Below are 15,069 nucleotides of genomic sequence, written 5' to 3'. Positions count from 1 at the left end.
CCTTATGTGATTTCTAAGCACTGTGGAACATTATTACACTTGGTAATTTATCAAAGTCAAAAAGAGTCACAGGGTCTGAAGAAATCTTAGAAATCACTTGATTCCCCTGTTGATTTTTATAGATATGGAAACTGAGAACCAAAGTGGCCAACATCACAGACACTAGAGTAGACGAGGATCCACTCACCAGCTCAAAATGTCACTGACATCATACTGATAAATGGAAGTGAGAAAGCTGATATACTACAGATCTCTCCATTCATGACAGGTCTTTACATATACTGACATTTTCTGTTTTTGGAGCACACTGGATAATATGGTTTGTAAAAAAAACCTTATATTCAAATTAGCGTAGGGCCAAACTGTATTCCTACTTATAGTTCTCAGAACAAAGAATACTGGAAGTAGTCCTCTTTTGTCAATTTATCATGTTCTTCCTACTAAGTAGGCCTTTCAGAGTAACCCTTGTTGCTCTCTGATGGCCCTTAAGGTTAATTCCATGTTCACAGCGCTGGTATAATTCCAGAACTCAGGGAGAGCCTCGTGAAATAGTTGATCATTTTGGTGTTTGCCATTGCTTTTTAATAGATGTTCTTGTATCAAGAATGGGAAATTTAAAACAATAATGATAACAACAACAACAACAACAAAACAGTTCTCCTTCCAGCACTGATTAATTTTTTTTTTTTTAACTCCCCTATTCTTTGCTATCTGGTCTGCTGGTCCAGTGGCACACTGAGCACTTTGCTGCTGGGGGAAAGAAAGGTTTAGCCTATCAAGCGATGTATGGATAAAGCTTTCTATCAGCTCGGCTTCAGCAGGTAGACGGACTCTTCTACAGCTCAACCCATAAGTGCCTCGATACAGTTCCAGTTGTCACTGATAACCCCAAGCACAGAGCGAAATGCTGGGTCGCTATTGTTCAAGGACCATATTTAGTAGCCAGGAGGCAGCATTACCGTTGCTCCCAACAAAAGCTGGAACGTTGGAAGAATCCTAAAGGCTGTGGTCCAGAATATTATTGGAGCTTATAAAATTTCTTTGCCTGTAAAAGTCTCTGAGAAGGACTTTTTCACAATATGTTTATTTTATTTAGACTTTGTGACTGTCCAAAGAACGTCTGTGGCAACTTACACTAAAGGGTAAATATACAACATGGATAAAATATAAATAAGATACAGAAAACCAGTAGGGTGGTAATTTTATTGGAATAGAAACCACTTCTTCCAAATAATTCCTTAAAACAAAAAATATGAAATGCGCTCTTTTGCTTATTTCTTTTTTTATATTAGGGTAATTCATTTAACATATATTTAGCAAACAAGGGAAAGATATAAGAGGACTCAGGGGCTAGAGGACAGGATGGAGAAGAATGGTTCTGAAGACTATGGCTCAAGTTAGGTTAATCTGAAACTGCCAGAACCTATCTAAGCCTGCTTCTTTTGTCTTAAAATGAGGCTAAGATCTACTTCATAGGATTGCTTTGGACAGCAAACAAAACTATGCAAGTATAAATAGAAAAGGAATTCACTGTTCAAGAAGCTTGAAATCTAGGTAAGAAGAAATCATAATCTAGAGGGAGAAAGGAATGAATGTCCGAAGAGTTACAGATTACAAACTTTGCGAATTCAGAAGAAAGAGATATAGCTTCTAGCTAGGAATGAGAAGAAAGATTTCCTGGAGGACAGGGCGTGGTGGGGAGGAGGGGAGTGTCTTGAAGGATGAGTAATATTTAGTATTGTAGATGAGAAAGCGAAGTCAAGGAGTGAGGTGATGGTATGTGGTAATAGCCAGCAGAGAGATAAAACCCCAATTCTACTTCATAGGAGAGCATAAAGGAACAAAATCAATAGAAAACCTACTACAGTTCTATTCAAACCAATATTCAGGGCAAGTTAGAGAAAGTGACTTTTCATATCCAATTAATGTAATGAATCACCCCATGGGTTAGCAGAGATAAAAGCCCAGCTGAGGACCACTTCACTTTCTTCTGTACTTGTTCTGAGAGACAGAGTAACTGCCTCTTAGGCAGAGACCTGGCAGTACCTTGCCCTCCCATTACCCCCAGCTTTGCCAATGATTCTCACAGCAAGAACAGCTTCAAGCCGAGAATCCAACTGTAGATTTGAACATCCAGGTCACCATTTACTTGCCTTTTCTGCTTCAATCAAGGGCCACCTAAGAGAAAAGTCTCGTTGTAATTCCTAATGGAAATGATCTTTGTGGTTCAGTACTCTTGCCAACTGCAGTCACGTGGTTTCACTATGTTTCTCTGGCTAATGACAGAAGCTTTTAAAACAAGTTTGGATGCTGAGAAAGGGGATTTTTTGTGACCTGTAATTGTAAAAGTGCATCTCATCTTTTTAAAATAAAATTAAAGAAACAAGGAAGAGAGTCCTGGGAAAAATATGTAAGGCGTTAGGAAGGATCAAAAGACAAAGGTTAGAAAGGAGGCAAGAAATGAATAAGAAGTAAACTTAAAAGCTCTGCAGCAATTCCAGGCAGCCTAAGGGAAATTATGGGACTTCTCCTTCTCTCTGGTATGTTTTTAAAGGGAAAAAAGTGATTCTCATGGGAGAGTAACACAGAAAGGAAAGAGGAAAACAGCTGGCTGTGGGCCATGATTTACCATTCACCACAAAATGAGACTCTGTTTCTGCTTTTGAAAGGCCATTGTTTTTTCCAAGCAGACATGGCCTCTATTATACAAAGTCAATTACAATGAAGAGACATAAAACATAAGGAAGAGATCTAGACAAATAACTCCGAAGACAGGGCACAGACATAAAAGTCACATTCCACTCTAAAATATTAAAACAAAAACTCTGTATAACCAAACTAGCTTCACATCCTAGCAACAGCTCACTTGCTTCAAACAAAACAAAATATAGCAAAATTTAATTATAAAAATCTCTTGTTTTTATGATGGTGGGTTTTAACTGGTAATTACTCCAAATCTGTGCAAATGATGTAGACACCCAAGTTCTCCTTTTATAAACCAAGAATCCTATAATAGTATCATCTACTTAAGTTGTTATGGAATAAGGACAACCTTTAATTCTTTTTACACAAAATATTAATGGGAAAAAAAAGTAACATTTTTCATTTGCCTGGGGAAAATTCATCATGAAATCAAGAGTATAAGGGTTTTAGAAGAAAAAAAAATGCCACATATCTTAAAACTGACGTCAAAACAGTTTTATATAAATGGTTGTGTCTCTGTTCCAACTTCTAACCTGGCTTTTTTAAAGGTACATTCAAACTATTACTTTCTTGTATACCCAAGCCAAAAAGAAGGGAGACTTGAAAATTAGCCTACCAAAATGATAATAGATCAGAGATAAAAATCTTATAATGCTTCCTTCTTCCAATATGTTGGAAAACATTTTCCAAAAGGAATGCAAGTTTCTTTTTCAGATCACGGCTAAAACTGTAAAATCTATTCCTGGAATCTCCAAACATTTTGTACAGGAAAACTTTCTGTCAAACCCATAGAACATCAAGCCTGTCGAGGATTCTACAAAGGCACAGAAAGGATTATGGTTAGCAGTCAAATTGGACATTTTCTTGGGATCCTTTAGTAGTTTCCAAATTATTGGTTGAGGACTCTGCCCTGAGAATCAGCAATGATGACAAGGTGGTGAAACAAGCATTTGTTACTGTCATGGGATTGTAAGAGCTTTAAATTTATAGAATCCTTTTTCTCTGGGGTAAAAGAAGGACAGAAGGAGGATTAGAGAAAAGGGTAAGATTCTTGGATGAAAAAATAACCTTTTAAACTAAAAGGGAGGTGAAAGAGAAAAATTATATCATATATCAAGGGCATTTTAAAAATCATAATCCACCTTTTAAAACTAAGGAAATTGTTTATATATAATGTCTCAATTTTTCCCTTGTAAGGACATTAATTCTTAACTTTGGACTTTCTCCATCAGAATTACCTTTTTTGTCTCAAATAATTTCAAAATCACTTTTAAATGTTGACCCCTTGCCCTTAAGTGCATTTCCTTTTTCAGAGCAGTTTTATGTTCACAGCAAAATTAAGCACAAGGTATGGAGTTCCCATATAACTCCCTGCCCTCCTATCTCCCACATTATCCTACCACAGTATCAATATCCCACACCAAATTGGTACCTTTGTTACAACTGATGAGACCACACTGACACATCATTATCCCCCAAAGTCCAGAGTTTATTTTAGGGCTCATTCTTGGTATTGTCCATTCTATGCATTTTTACAAATATATACTGACATGTAGCTGCCATTGAAGGTAGCATACAGAATATTTTTACTGCCCTAAAAAATCATCTCTGCTTCACCTATTCATCCTTTCCTCCCCCAAAGGATGCTGACTCTTATTTTTTTTCTTTTTTTTTAAGATTTTATTTATTTATTTGACAGACAGAGATCACAAGTAGGCAGAGAGGCAGGCAGAGAGAGAGGAAGGGAAGCAGGCCCCCTGCTGAGCAGAGAGCCTGACGTGGGACTCGATCCCAGGACCCTGAGATCATGACCTGAGCCGAAGGCAGCAGCTTAACCCACTGAGCCACCCAGGCGCCCCGGGTGCTGACTCTTAAAAAGTAGTTTTTGCATCAATATTTATAAGCACAGTCAAGACCTCCCAAATTTTAGACAGGTATTAAATGGCTCTTACCCACTTGAAAAAATTAGCAGTTTTCAGCAACAGAAGGATAACTAGGCAGCAAACAAAATGCTTTCCTAGTGACAAGCAAGATTAACAAATGTTGTGTCATTTAAAAGGTCAAGAATAAGAAATCAAAAGGGAATAGAAAAGACTACATTACTCTTATAATTTACATATGTTTTCCTGTCCTTAGATTCCCTTTTGAATGTCAGTTCTACTCATAAGTGATAAGCTAATCTTCTACTGCAAGTTTTTATATTTCAGCAGCTTCCTAACCTAATATTTTACATTTGCCTACATTTTCAAAAATCCATTTGTGGGCATGAAACAGAATTAATGCTCAAGTCAAGAACTCTGTCTTTAGCAGATGAAATAATAGCAACATTGGCAACCATAGTGGACAAGAGAAGAAAATTAGGTTCTATTTTTTTTTTTTTTCTCCTTTCTCTCTCTCTGTAAAACTCCCTTCTCTATTTGATAAGGGACAGCTAGCTTAAATTTACCGCAAAGTAAACAGGAGCAATTCCCCGCAATGAGACCTTTCACAAAGAATGTTATACTGGAATGTGACATCAGCATTCCTTCTGAGTCACAGTCTGGTGCCCACCCCTTTCTCCCAGGAGACTTGAGGCTCCCGTAGTCAGGGAGCAGCTCAGGTAGGGCTGTGGGTCCTGAAGCTCCAAAGGGAGGCAGAGGGAGCACGGGGGCTGGGGGCACAGCCAGGCGGGAAACGTCCCCGGCGTTAAACCACTGGTGACTATTGACCCTTTGGGGCCAGCTGCCGAAGAGGAAGAACGTTTTCTCTGAGAGATAAAGCACTAAGAGGAAGACAGTGCGTGGGACGTCAATAATGAATGGGGGGGAAAAAAAAAGGTGGGGGTGGGGGAGAAAAAAATCATTTTCACGTTATCACCAGCCGCGAATGCGAAGGAAGTGCACTAAATCAGCGCTCACTTTCGAGAGGCAGAGCAGCCAGGGTGGGAGGGGAGGAGGTCGCAGCTGTCGAAGTCACCTCACTGCTCCTAAACCACAAAGGCTTAATAAAGTTGAACTTCCTGAGACAGGAAGAAGAAGTGTCACGATCTCGCCCGAACTCGCCCTGCCCTCATCCTTTTCTTCTGGGGAGGCACAGGCGCCGCTGAAACATACTGAGGAAAGTTTCAGACACCTCCAACCGTTGGACGTGGGGAGACGGGGAGCAATGCCCCGCGCCCGTTCTCGCTCTCGCGCCCGACTCTCCGTCGCTCCCGGATCTCAGGAGTTAGGCGGGCTGCCAGGCATCCCGGCTACCGGGAGAGGCGGGTACCTGGCCCGGGGCTACCGGAGACCCGGGGCGGGCTCGCGCCGGCTGTCCCCGTGCGCCCCACCCGCCGCCCGCAGCCAGGGGGCGGCGTCCCGCGCAGGTGAGGCGGCTGCTGCCCGCCGCCCGCTTCCCTCCTACCTTTTTCACTTTGGCCTCCAGGTCCATGTTTGTGTGTCAAAGGAGTTCCTCCTCCCGTCCAGGATCTCACGGCCAGGATCGCCTGGCCTCCGGCTTCGCTGCGGTACTGGTGGAGGACCTGCGGGGACTCCAGCGCCGCTGCCGGAGCCACTAGCCGGCGCCGTCAAACTTCCGCCGCCCAGTCCGCCGCAGCCAGCCTGCGGCGGGGCCCGGGAACAAAGAGGCCCAGGCAGCCAATGGCAGCGGGGCAGCGCCGGCCAGCCGCCAATCACCGAGCGCCGCACGCACCTTCGCGGCCCGAGCGGGTCGCCGGCAAGGTGAGGGGCGGAGTCGCATTCCGATAGCCCTGACCTGGTCTCTTTCGATGCACCGAGCGTCTGCAGATCCTCTTCGGAAGAAATTGAGTTCCACCCAGCCTCCACCTGAAGATGAGGAAGACCCCTTTCCATTCTGGCAGCTCGTACCTGTGTTTGCCTGGGACTTTAGATATGAGTCCTTGGGGAGTACTTATCTCACTGCTTTGCTTCTTGGTTTATTTTCAGAGCAAAGAGAAAGACTTGAGATTGTGGAGACTGTTTGGGATATCTATGATGGTCATTGCACCCCAGTTTCACCACTGAGTTGTAGAGGTGGCCATTTCCCAAATGCTTTTCTCCATAATCCCAAGCACTGGCAAAGAACCTCATTCACAGACTTAATGTCCATAAACAAGATTATACATGTTTTCTGAGCATTCAGTTGTTCAAAAAGGGCGATGATGTGAATCGCTTCGGATAGGTTGTGTCATTCCTTTGGAAGAAGGGGCGTGTCCTTTGTCCCTTCTACATGAAATGGTGTGAGGCTCCTGCTCATGTTCTCTTGCCTTGATGAAATTTCATAGTCATAACAAGCAGTACTAGTGCACCAGAGCTAGGATCCATTTATGGCCTCATTCATTACAGCCATTACAGCGAATACCGTCAGATTGGTGGGTCTGGAAGGGATCCTACGGATTTCTGAGTCTAGCTTTCTCATATTTCTGGGAACTGAGAACCACGGAGGTGTAGGGATCTGTCCAGTTTCTTACTTGGGGGCAGAGCTAAAGCTCATGAGGCAGTGCCTCCAGCATGTTTGGGAACATAGACACAGTGTATTGACTAAGAGAAGAGAGAGAAGAGCCCATTTCTTTTTCAGTTTGTGATAATGACAAATAATTACAATGCACAGACCAGGGGTGACCTAATCTAGCATCTATTTTTAAAAAGAAATCCCCCCACAAATGTAGATATCTGGGTACAGATGTCTCTTCCTTTACCTCTGAAAATTCAGTAACTGAAAGCAGCCAAAACTCGTATTAGTCAACACTTTCAGTGTTTTGCTCACTTGGCTGTTTGCTAGCACCGTTCAACAGAGCATTGATTTATAATGTGCATGTTTTCCTCATCCTATTAATAAACTAAGAATGGAATGATCAAAATGGATTGTGAATTTTTCATTCTAACTCAGTTGAAGTAAAACTTTCCTTTCTCATTTTCCCAAACCATCTTGAAATATTTGGGCCCCTACAATGTTTACCGGGTATAAGCTCCCTGAACAGGAGGCTTAGCTATGACTAGGGAATTTGGTCTCTTTCAGGGAGCTTAAGAGATGGATAATGCCCAATAAAACAGTCTAAATAAGGCATCAGAAAAATGTTATGACATAAATTTTGGGCTTATTTGGTGGGATTTTGGAGATGACACTAAGAAAACAATTGGAGACTTTTTTTTTTTTCCTTAAACCATGAAATTCTGCCTTCTCCCTCTCTTTCTTCCCAGCTCTCCCAGCCTCATTTTGTGTTGGTATCATTAGCAAGAATGGAAGTTGATTTCTATCTGGAATCTACTGTGCCAATATTATAGAAAATAAAATGGAGGTGGATAAATGTTAAGTTAGGAGGATTAAATTGTGAGTCTTCATTTAGTAATTCAGGGGTTAAGCTAAAGAGATATTAAAGAGAACTTGTACTCTTGACTAAGCATAATTGACAGAAAAATAAATAGAAGACAGCATACATGTTTCTGGTTTGATCACCTATGTAGATGGTTCAGGAAAAGATAGAATATATGATGAAGGGCACAATTTTGTTTCATCGTGCTTTCTCTGGGGGATGGTGGAGAAAATGTTCAGTTCTGAATATATTGGATTTGAGGTTGGGATATGAGAAAAAGTATCTAAATACAAATCTTAGAGATGAGAGCTGGACTGAAATGGTGATTTAGGACTCAACAGCCTACATAGTTAAATCATTAAAAGTCATGGACAGAGTAAGATCAGCATGGGAGATGGCAAAATAAGAGAGTATTACAATTGAGCAAAGCTGAACAAGAGAAGCACAGAAAGGACATGAGAGCCAATTAGAATATAAGAAAAAAAATTCAAGTAGAGTTCTAGCAACCAAGAGAGGAAATTCAAGAAGGAATTAGTCAACAAGGTCAATTGTAGAAGAGGGCTGAATTCCCATTGGATTTTTAAAAAAGAAAATCATTAGCAAACTTGTGAAATGTTAGCTATATCTCACTTGAAACAGGTTGAGGGCCAAAGTAGGACAGTTGCAAAGGATATGGAGAGTTAGAAAGGGTAATCAATGTTATTAAGGAGGTGGAGAATATTGGAATTGATTGGTTTGAAAGGAGGGAAGATAAGGAGTCTAGAATGACTCTTAGGCATCTGTTAGGGAGAATGGTTTGATAGATCTAACTCAATAAGGTAAGAAACAGAAGAGAAGGAATATTGAGAAAGATCATTGGTATTTTGTATATGGGTTTTTTTGTTGTTGTTGTTTGTTTGTTTGTTTGTTTTTAGAGCAATTGGATTGAGTCTGGTGATCCAAAGAAAGATGTGGGTTAGAGATTCAGATGGCTGATTATAAATACAAGGCATACACATATATGTATACACATATACATATACACATATAAAGAAGCACACATAGTAAACATACCATAATCACTAGGAAAAGGAAAGTTTTCTACACAAGTGAGGTAAGATTTCAAGACAGAGATGATTATACCTCTCTCCTCAATTGTTAATGTGGTTCCAGAAGTCCTCTTTAGAAATGTTTATTAACACATGTTAGAGGAACTCCTGTGCTACTGGTAGAGCTATTATTGCTCCTTAGCAGCCTGTATAGGATTACATATTGTCCTGTAGGGATGTACCAACATATCTCAGAGCAAACCATTACCTATAAAAAATTTTTTTAAGTTGACCAAACAGTAGGCACTGGCTAAGTTAGTAATGGATGATTCATATGATAGATTTATTAGAGGTTCTAAATTATAGTAGCTTAAGAATTTTTGTAATAGTGAACAATTACATTATGGGAACAAAATAAAATATAGAATTATATACAGACTATGCTCACAACTATGTAGAAATACTTTGCACAGAAAAGGGACATGAGAAAAATACACTAAAATATCAGTAGTGGTTTGTCTTTGATTGGTGGGTCCCTGGGGATTTTTTCCTTCCTTTAAAAAATATTGCACGATGAGCATGACATATTTCTTAATGGAAAAACCTTCTTTAAAATATTATTCAGAGCATTTTAGGAAGACGGGACAGTGACAGCGTAATTTTCAATCTCTCTGTAAATCCCTATGAAAAAAACAAATTAACTAGTTAGCAAAACCAAAAGCCCATGGGCAACCTTTGCAATGAAACTAGGTGATAAGGTATCTGCATAAACCCCAAAATACAAGCAGTGAAGACAAATCACTAAGAGCCTCAAGACATGTATGTATAAACAATTTTGTGGGAGGAGGGAGGGAAGGAATAGGGTGATGTCTGATGGAAAAAGAACTCAAGATGTTCTCCACTTATGCATCTTATTTTTTCCAGTTCATTTTAAAATGTGGCGGGCATTTTATAACAGCAATTGACACAGTAAGAATGATTAAAGGGGGTGAAGCAATCTCGTGATACTTCAAAACTGGCCTTCAAGGATTCCCTTGTAGAAGGACCCACAATAAGAAACTGCCCTGAGGAAAATAAAAATTGAGTAAGATGGGGCAGAACAGATACTGAAAAGTGAAAGGCTACAGAAGCACTCTTTAACATGCTAACCAGGAACCACATGCAGTTATTTAATGTTAATTAATTTAATTAACATAAATGAAAATTTAAAATTCAGCTTCTCAGTCACACTAGCCATATTTCAAGTGCTCAACAGCTAGAAAGGGAAACAGAATCAGGGACCCAAAGGCACTGCAGTATTTTTTAATATGTCATAAAAACAAGGAAAGATGGAGTTCTCTGAATTGGGGCACAATTTTCTGAAAACTGCCTGTTGATAAAAGTTTAGGAAAATTAATATCACAAAAATGAGCAACAGTAAATTATCAAGCTCAAACTAAATACAAAGTTATCATAAGAAAAAAGTCATAAAAAGAAAAAATAAAGCAGAATAACTTCCCTACAGATAATGAAAGAACATCAGAAAGATGTGTTCACAAAACGAAACTGTAAACAATTATTTCAAAACAAGCTAAAAGACATTAAAAAGTTAACATGTCAGGAAAAAAAAACACACAAAGCAGAATTAGAAAAACTCAGAAGAGAGGTGATAGAATTCAGAAATGAAATTAGAAATGAAAAAAAATTACAAAAATGAAGACTAAGTGAAAAAGAATACAAGGGCAAAACTGATGATGCCTCAGAAAAATAGGTAAAAAGGAAGGTTTTTATCTAAAAAATCAAAAAGAAATGAAGGGAAAAAGAGAAAATATTCTAGAAACAGTAACAAATATTGAAAATAAGATAAAATGATAGACATATGAAAGGGAGTATCCTTGACGAAGAAAATCAAATCAGAGGAACAAATACCAAAAACTGTAATTCAAGAAAACTTTCCTGAGTTCTTGTCAACCCAGAAACTTTCCCACTATGATCTGTCCAAATTCCTGGTCCACAAAATTTCTAAGCCTACTAAAATGACTGTTCTATGCAACTAACTTCAGTGGTTTGTTATTAAACAATAAATGCTACAACACATTTTGAGTTTTACCAAAACAAAAACAAACAAAAATCTAAAATGTGGCATTGGCTTTGGGCAGGAGTGAGAAGAAACTCAAAGGCATTTGAGGATGCTAGCTGAAAATCTAAGGGACTTTTAGGAGACAGCTGAAATTGAAGGACTTTGAGGAGGCTATCAACAAGGGTTTAAAGAAAAATATGCACATGTTACTGGAAGTGAGAGAAGAAGCAGCAACTGCTAAGTATAGCAGATAGTTTGCCAAGACTATTGTCTAAAGTGAGGCAGAAATACTAAATCCCTAGAACTTGATGACTGCAGAATATAAAAATGCCACCTGGCTTCTTTTTACTGCTTATGGTAAAATGTGAGAAGAGATGAACTGAAGAATTCTGGCACTGTTACATTAGAAAGAACTGGTACTTTCTGGTTTGAAAAGTAAAACTGTTTCTTATACTCAGCATTCCCATAAAGCAAATGACTTTTAAATTAACAATTAAGATGTGGTATATATACACAATGGAATACTATGCAACCATCAAAAAATGAAATCTTGTCAATGCAACGACGTGGATAGAACTAGAAGGTATTATGCTAAGCAAAGTAAGTCAATCAGAGAAAGACAGATATCATATGATCTCACTGATATGAGGAATTTGAGAAATAAGACAGAGAATCATAGGGGAAGGGAGAGAAAAATGAAACAAGATGAAACCAGAGAGGGAGACAAACTGTAAGAGACTCTTAATCTCAGGAAACAGACTGAGAGTTGCTGGAGGGGAATTGGGGTGGGGGATGGGATGGCTGGGGGATGGACATTGGGGAGGGTATGTGCTATGGTGAGTGCTGTGAATAGTGTTAAAAATGATGAATCACAGACCTCTATCCCTGAAACAAATACTATAGTATATGTTAATTAAAAAAATTTAAAGTGGACTTCTAGAAAAAGACCAAATCTAGAGTGGTATATAGGAGCCTTTTTTAAGACTTCAGAAAGATCTAGAGGAGTGACTTATGTATAAGCTTTTACAGACAGAAGGCCCCTAATGTCTCAAGATTATGCTTCATAAATCTACTCCATTATGTCTGGAGCCTTTGCTGGAAGACCAGAAACCTAGGGGTGGCTCAGTGTTTGGGAACTAAAATCATCTGAAGTTACCTTCATGTGTCTCGTTGCTGATGGCTGTTAACCAGTACTACCAGCAAGAACATCTACAAATGGTTTCTCCATGTGTTCTTTCAGCATGGGTTAGGTTGAACAGCTTCACATTCGGTAGCTGGGTTTCAAGAATAAGTATCCCAAGAAAGCAAGGTGGAAGTGAAGGCATTTTCTGAACTAGCCTCCTAAGTCTTATGGCATCACTAAATTCTGTCAGTTAAGGTAGTCACAGAGGTCCAAGGGGACATAGACCTCACTATGCAATAGGAAAAACATCAATATCACATAGTAAGAATGTGGTATGGAAGATAATTTTGTGGTCATCTTTGGAAAATACAACCTACCATAGGCATGTATTTCTTTTTTTTTTTTTTTTTAAGATTTTATATATTCATTTGACAGAGATCACAAGTAGGCAGAGAGGCAGGCAGAGAGAAAAGAGGAAGCAGACTCCCCACTGAGCAGAGAGCCGGATGTGGGGCTCGATCCCAGGACTCTGGGATCATGACCCAAGCCGAAGGCAGAGGTTTTAACCCACTGAGCCACCCAGGCACCCCCCCAGGCATAGATTTGAATCCATAGCAACGAATTGGGTCTTTACCTCATCCATTCTCAATTTAATTGTCTTTTGTCGACCAGACAATAGCCAGAGATGGTAAAGCCTTCACCCTGCCATTGGGCTGATCCCAGGTTACTGTATTCTGTAATGAGGGGTTGAAGAGGCAGCCAGGCAGGGAGTACGCAACAGATAATTTGGTGAATCACTGGAGATTATACCTTCCCCATTTCTCTGACTCCTTCTGAAAGCACCTGTGCAAGCCAACATTACATTTAGTAAAAGACAAAGTGTTCAGTCTTGGTAATCAGCAGACTTTCTACTTCTTTGTATTTCTGGCTACCAACGGAAAGGACTTCTCTTAACAAAACTGTTGATTGATCCCAATGGACCCTTTTCCTCTCAGATGAGCCAGCTTGGATCCTAACTTGCTTCTGTCTTATAGTTTATTAGAGGCTGTAAGAAGTCATCAACACCTCCAATACCCTGACATTTGCTGTGGAATTTTCCCATGTTACAATTTTGGTGTACATGGCCTGTGTCCTAAAAGAAAACTGGAAAGAAATTTCACCAAGTCTCCTGAGGTCATTTTTAAAGGATTGTTATCTCCTCATAGCCTCCCTCATTGAACAGAATCACATTTTAAGGTGTTTCCTTTGCAATACATGCTTTAAGATAGTAATTTCTCAGTGTCTTGTCATTATCTAGTTGCATATGACAGAAACACAGTCTGAATTAGTTCAAACCTGTTGGGTTTATTGACGCTATTAAAATTTTCTTTTCTCTTTCTCTTCCCCTCTTCTTTCTCCTTTTTCTCTCTCTCTCTCTTTCTGGTAACTTCAGATTCATTCTCTCAGTTTCTCCATATACGGAGGATGTGCCTACAGACAGTTCCAGGTCACATCTTTCATAACCAAATAAACGAAGGTTCTTCTTTTCAAGTTCAAATTGAAAAACCCTGGGAGTGATCTATAATCAATCTAATTTTCTCTTTTTACTAAAATGAGGCGATATAAGCTAACCTTATTTATATCTGTCCCTCATAATCTTAAGGCAAATGCTGGCACAAAATACTCATTTTTATATTCTAGGAACAAAACTTTTTTTGTTGTTATTTTGATTGAGAAAACTCCATAATATTGCACCAAAATGTAGTTGGATTTATTTTTAACCTAAACCTAGAGTACTGAATAATCCCTTTTGAATTGCCGAATGAATTTAGAAATGATGTAAACAGTAGAAAGGAAAGATACTGTCTGTTTCCCGCACAAGTCACTGTGAAATGTTAACAATAATGCTAAATATATGCCCACTACTTTCCTAGGCAAACAAGGAAAATGTGATGTAAAAGATAGGATTGTAATAGAAAAGTACGAGACATTATAGCATTGCAGTTTATTGAGGTAATTGGCTAGGAATCCCTGTGTGTCTTGGAGTGGAGAATTTCACATCATTTCTAAAACAAATATTTCCTGGTGGGCAAATGAAGGGAGTGCTGAATGATATTTCTGGAATTATTGTCTACGCAGCATGTTCCCTGGGTAGAACGATACCTTTTAGGAATAAGCAATTAGGGCTTTTTTGGTTTTGCTCAGTAATCAAGACAGCTATGGAAACATTCTGTGGATAAAGAACCATGGGCACTGTCATGGACTGAATGTTTGTGTCCCTCTAAAATTCCGATGTTGAAACCTAAACCCCATGTGATAGTATTGGGGGGTAGGGCCTTTGGGAGGTGAGGTCCTGAGGGCAGAACCCTCATGGATGGGATTAGTGTTCTTACAAAAGCGATCTCAGAGAGTTCCCTTGGTGTGAGGAGGACACAGGAAAAAACTGTCAACTATAAACATGAAAGCAGGTTCTCACCAGACACCTAATCTGCCAATACCTTGATCTTAGACTTCCCAGTATCCAGAACTGTGAGAAATAAATTGTTTAAGTCACCTAGTCTATGCTGTTTTTGTTATGGCAGCTAGAAAGGACCAAGATTAGCATCTTGCAAAGTTTAAGCAAATATCACAGTCTTATATTCTTTTAGCTATTGTAGCAATTTGTTTTCTAAACAATGTAATTATGGTTTTCCAGTAAAGAGTTGGTACGGTGCTATAGCATAGAAAAAGAGAAGTTGACTTGTATGTGAGATAGTGTTATGTATAATTCCTACAAACTCAAAGCTCATAGATATTTTAATTCCACATTAATTATAACAGAACACCTTGCTTTAATTACGACTTAATAGTGAAACTGTAATTTTATTTTATAGTACAACATTCC

The 15,069-nt window shown here is 39.3% G+C and overlaps 1 protein-coding gene across 1 annotated transcript in view; it reads right to left on the bottom strand.

Annotated features, from left to right (window-relative positions):
* Window positions 1-6,306, bottom strand: part of TES (testin LIM domain protein) — a 46,184-nt gene extending 39,878 nt beyond the window's left edge. Inside the window, exon 1 of the mRNA XM_059171644.1 lies at window positions 6,088-6,306. Within this exon, the coding sequence (XP_059027627.1) occupies window positions 6,088-6,114 (27 nt within the window). The 5' untranslated portion in view covers window positions 6,115-6,306. The remainder of the gene's footprint in view (window positions 1-6,087) is intronic.
* Between the last annotated feature and the right edge of the window lie 8,763 nt (window positions 6,307-15,069).

This window comes from Mustela lutreola, chromosome 4 (genome assembly GCF_030435805.1).
Source record: "Mustela lutreola isolate mMusLut2 chromosome 4, mMusLut2.pri, whole genome shotgun sequence".
Lineage (NCBI taxonomy): Eukaryota > Metazoa > Chordata > Mammalia > Carnivora > Mustelidae > Mustela > Mustela lutreola.
The sequence above is the reverse complement of the archived record's forward strand: the minus strand, read 5'-3'. Positions and strand labels throughout refer to the sequence as shown.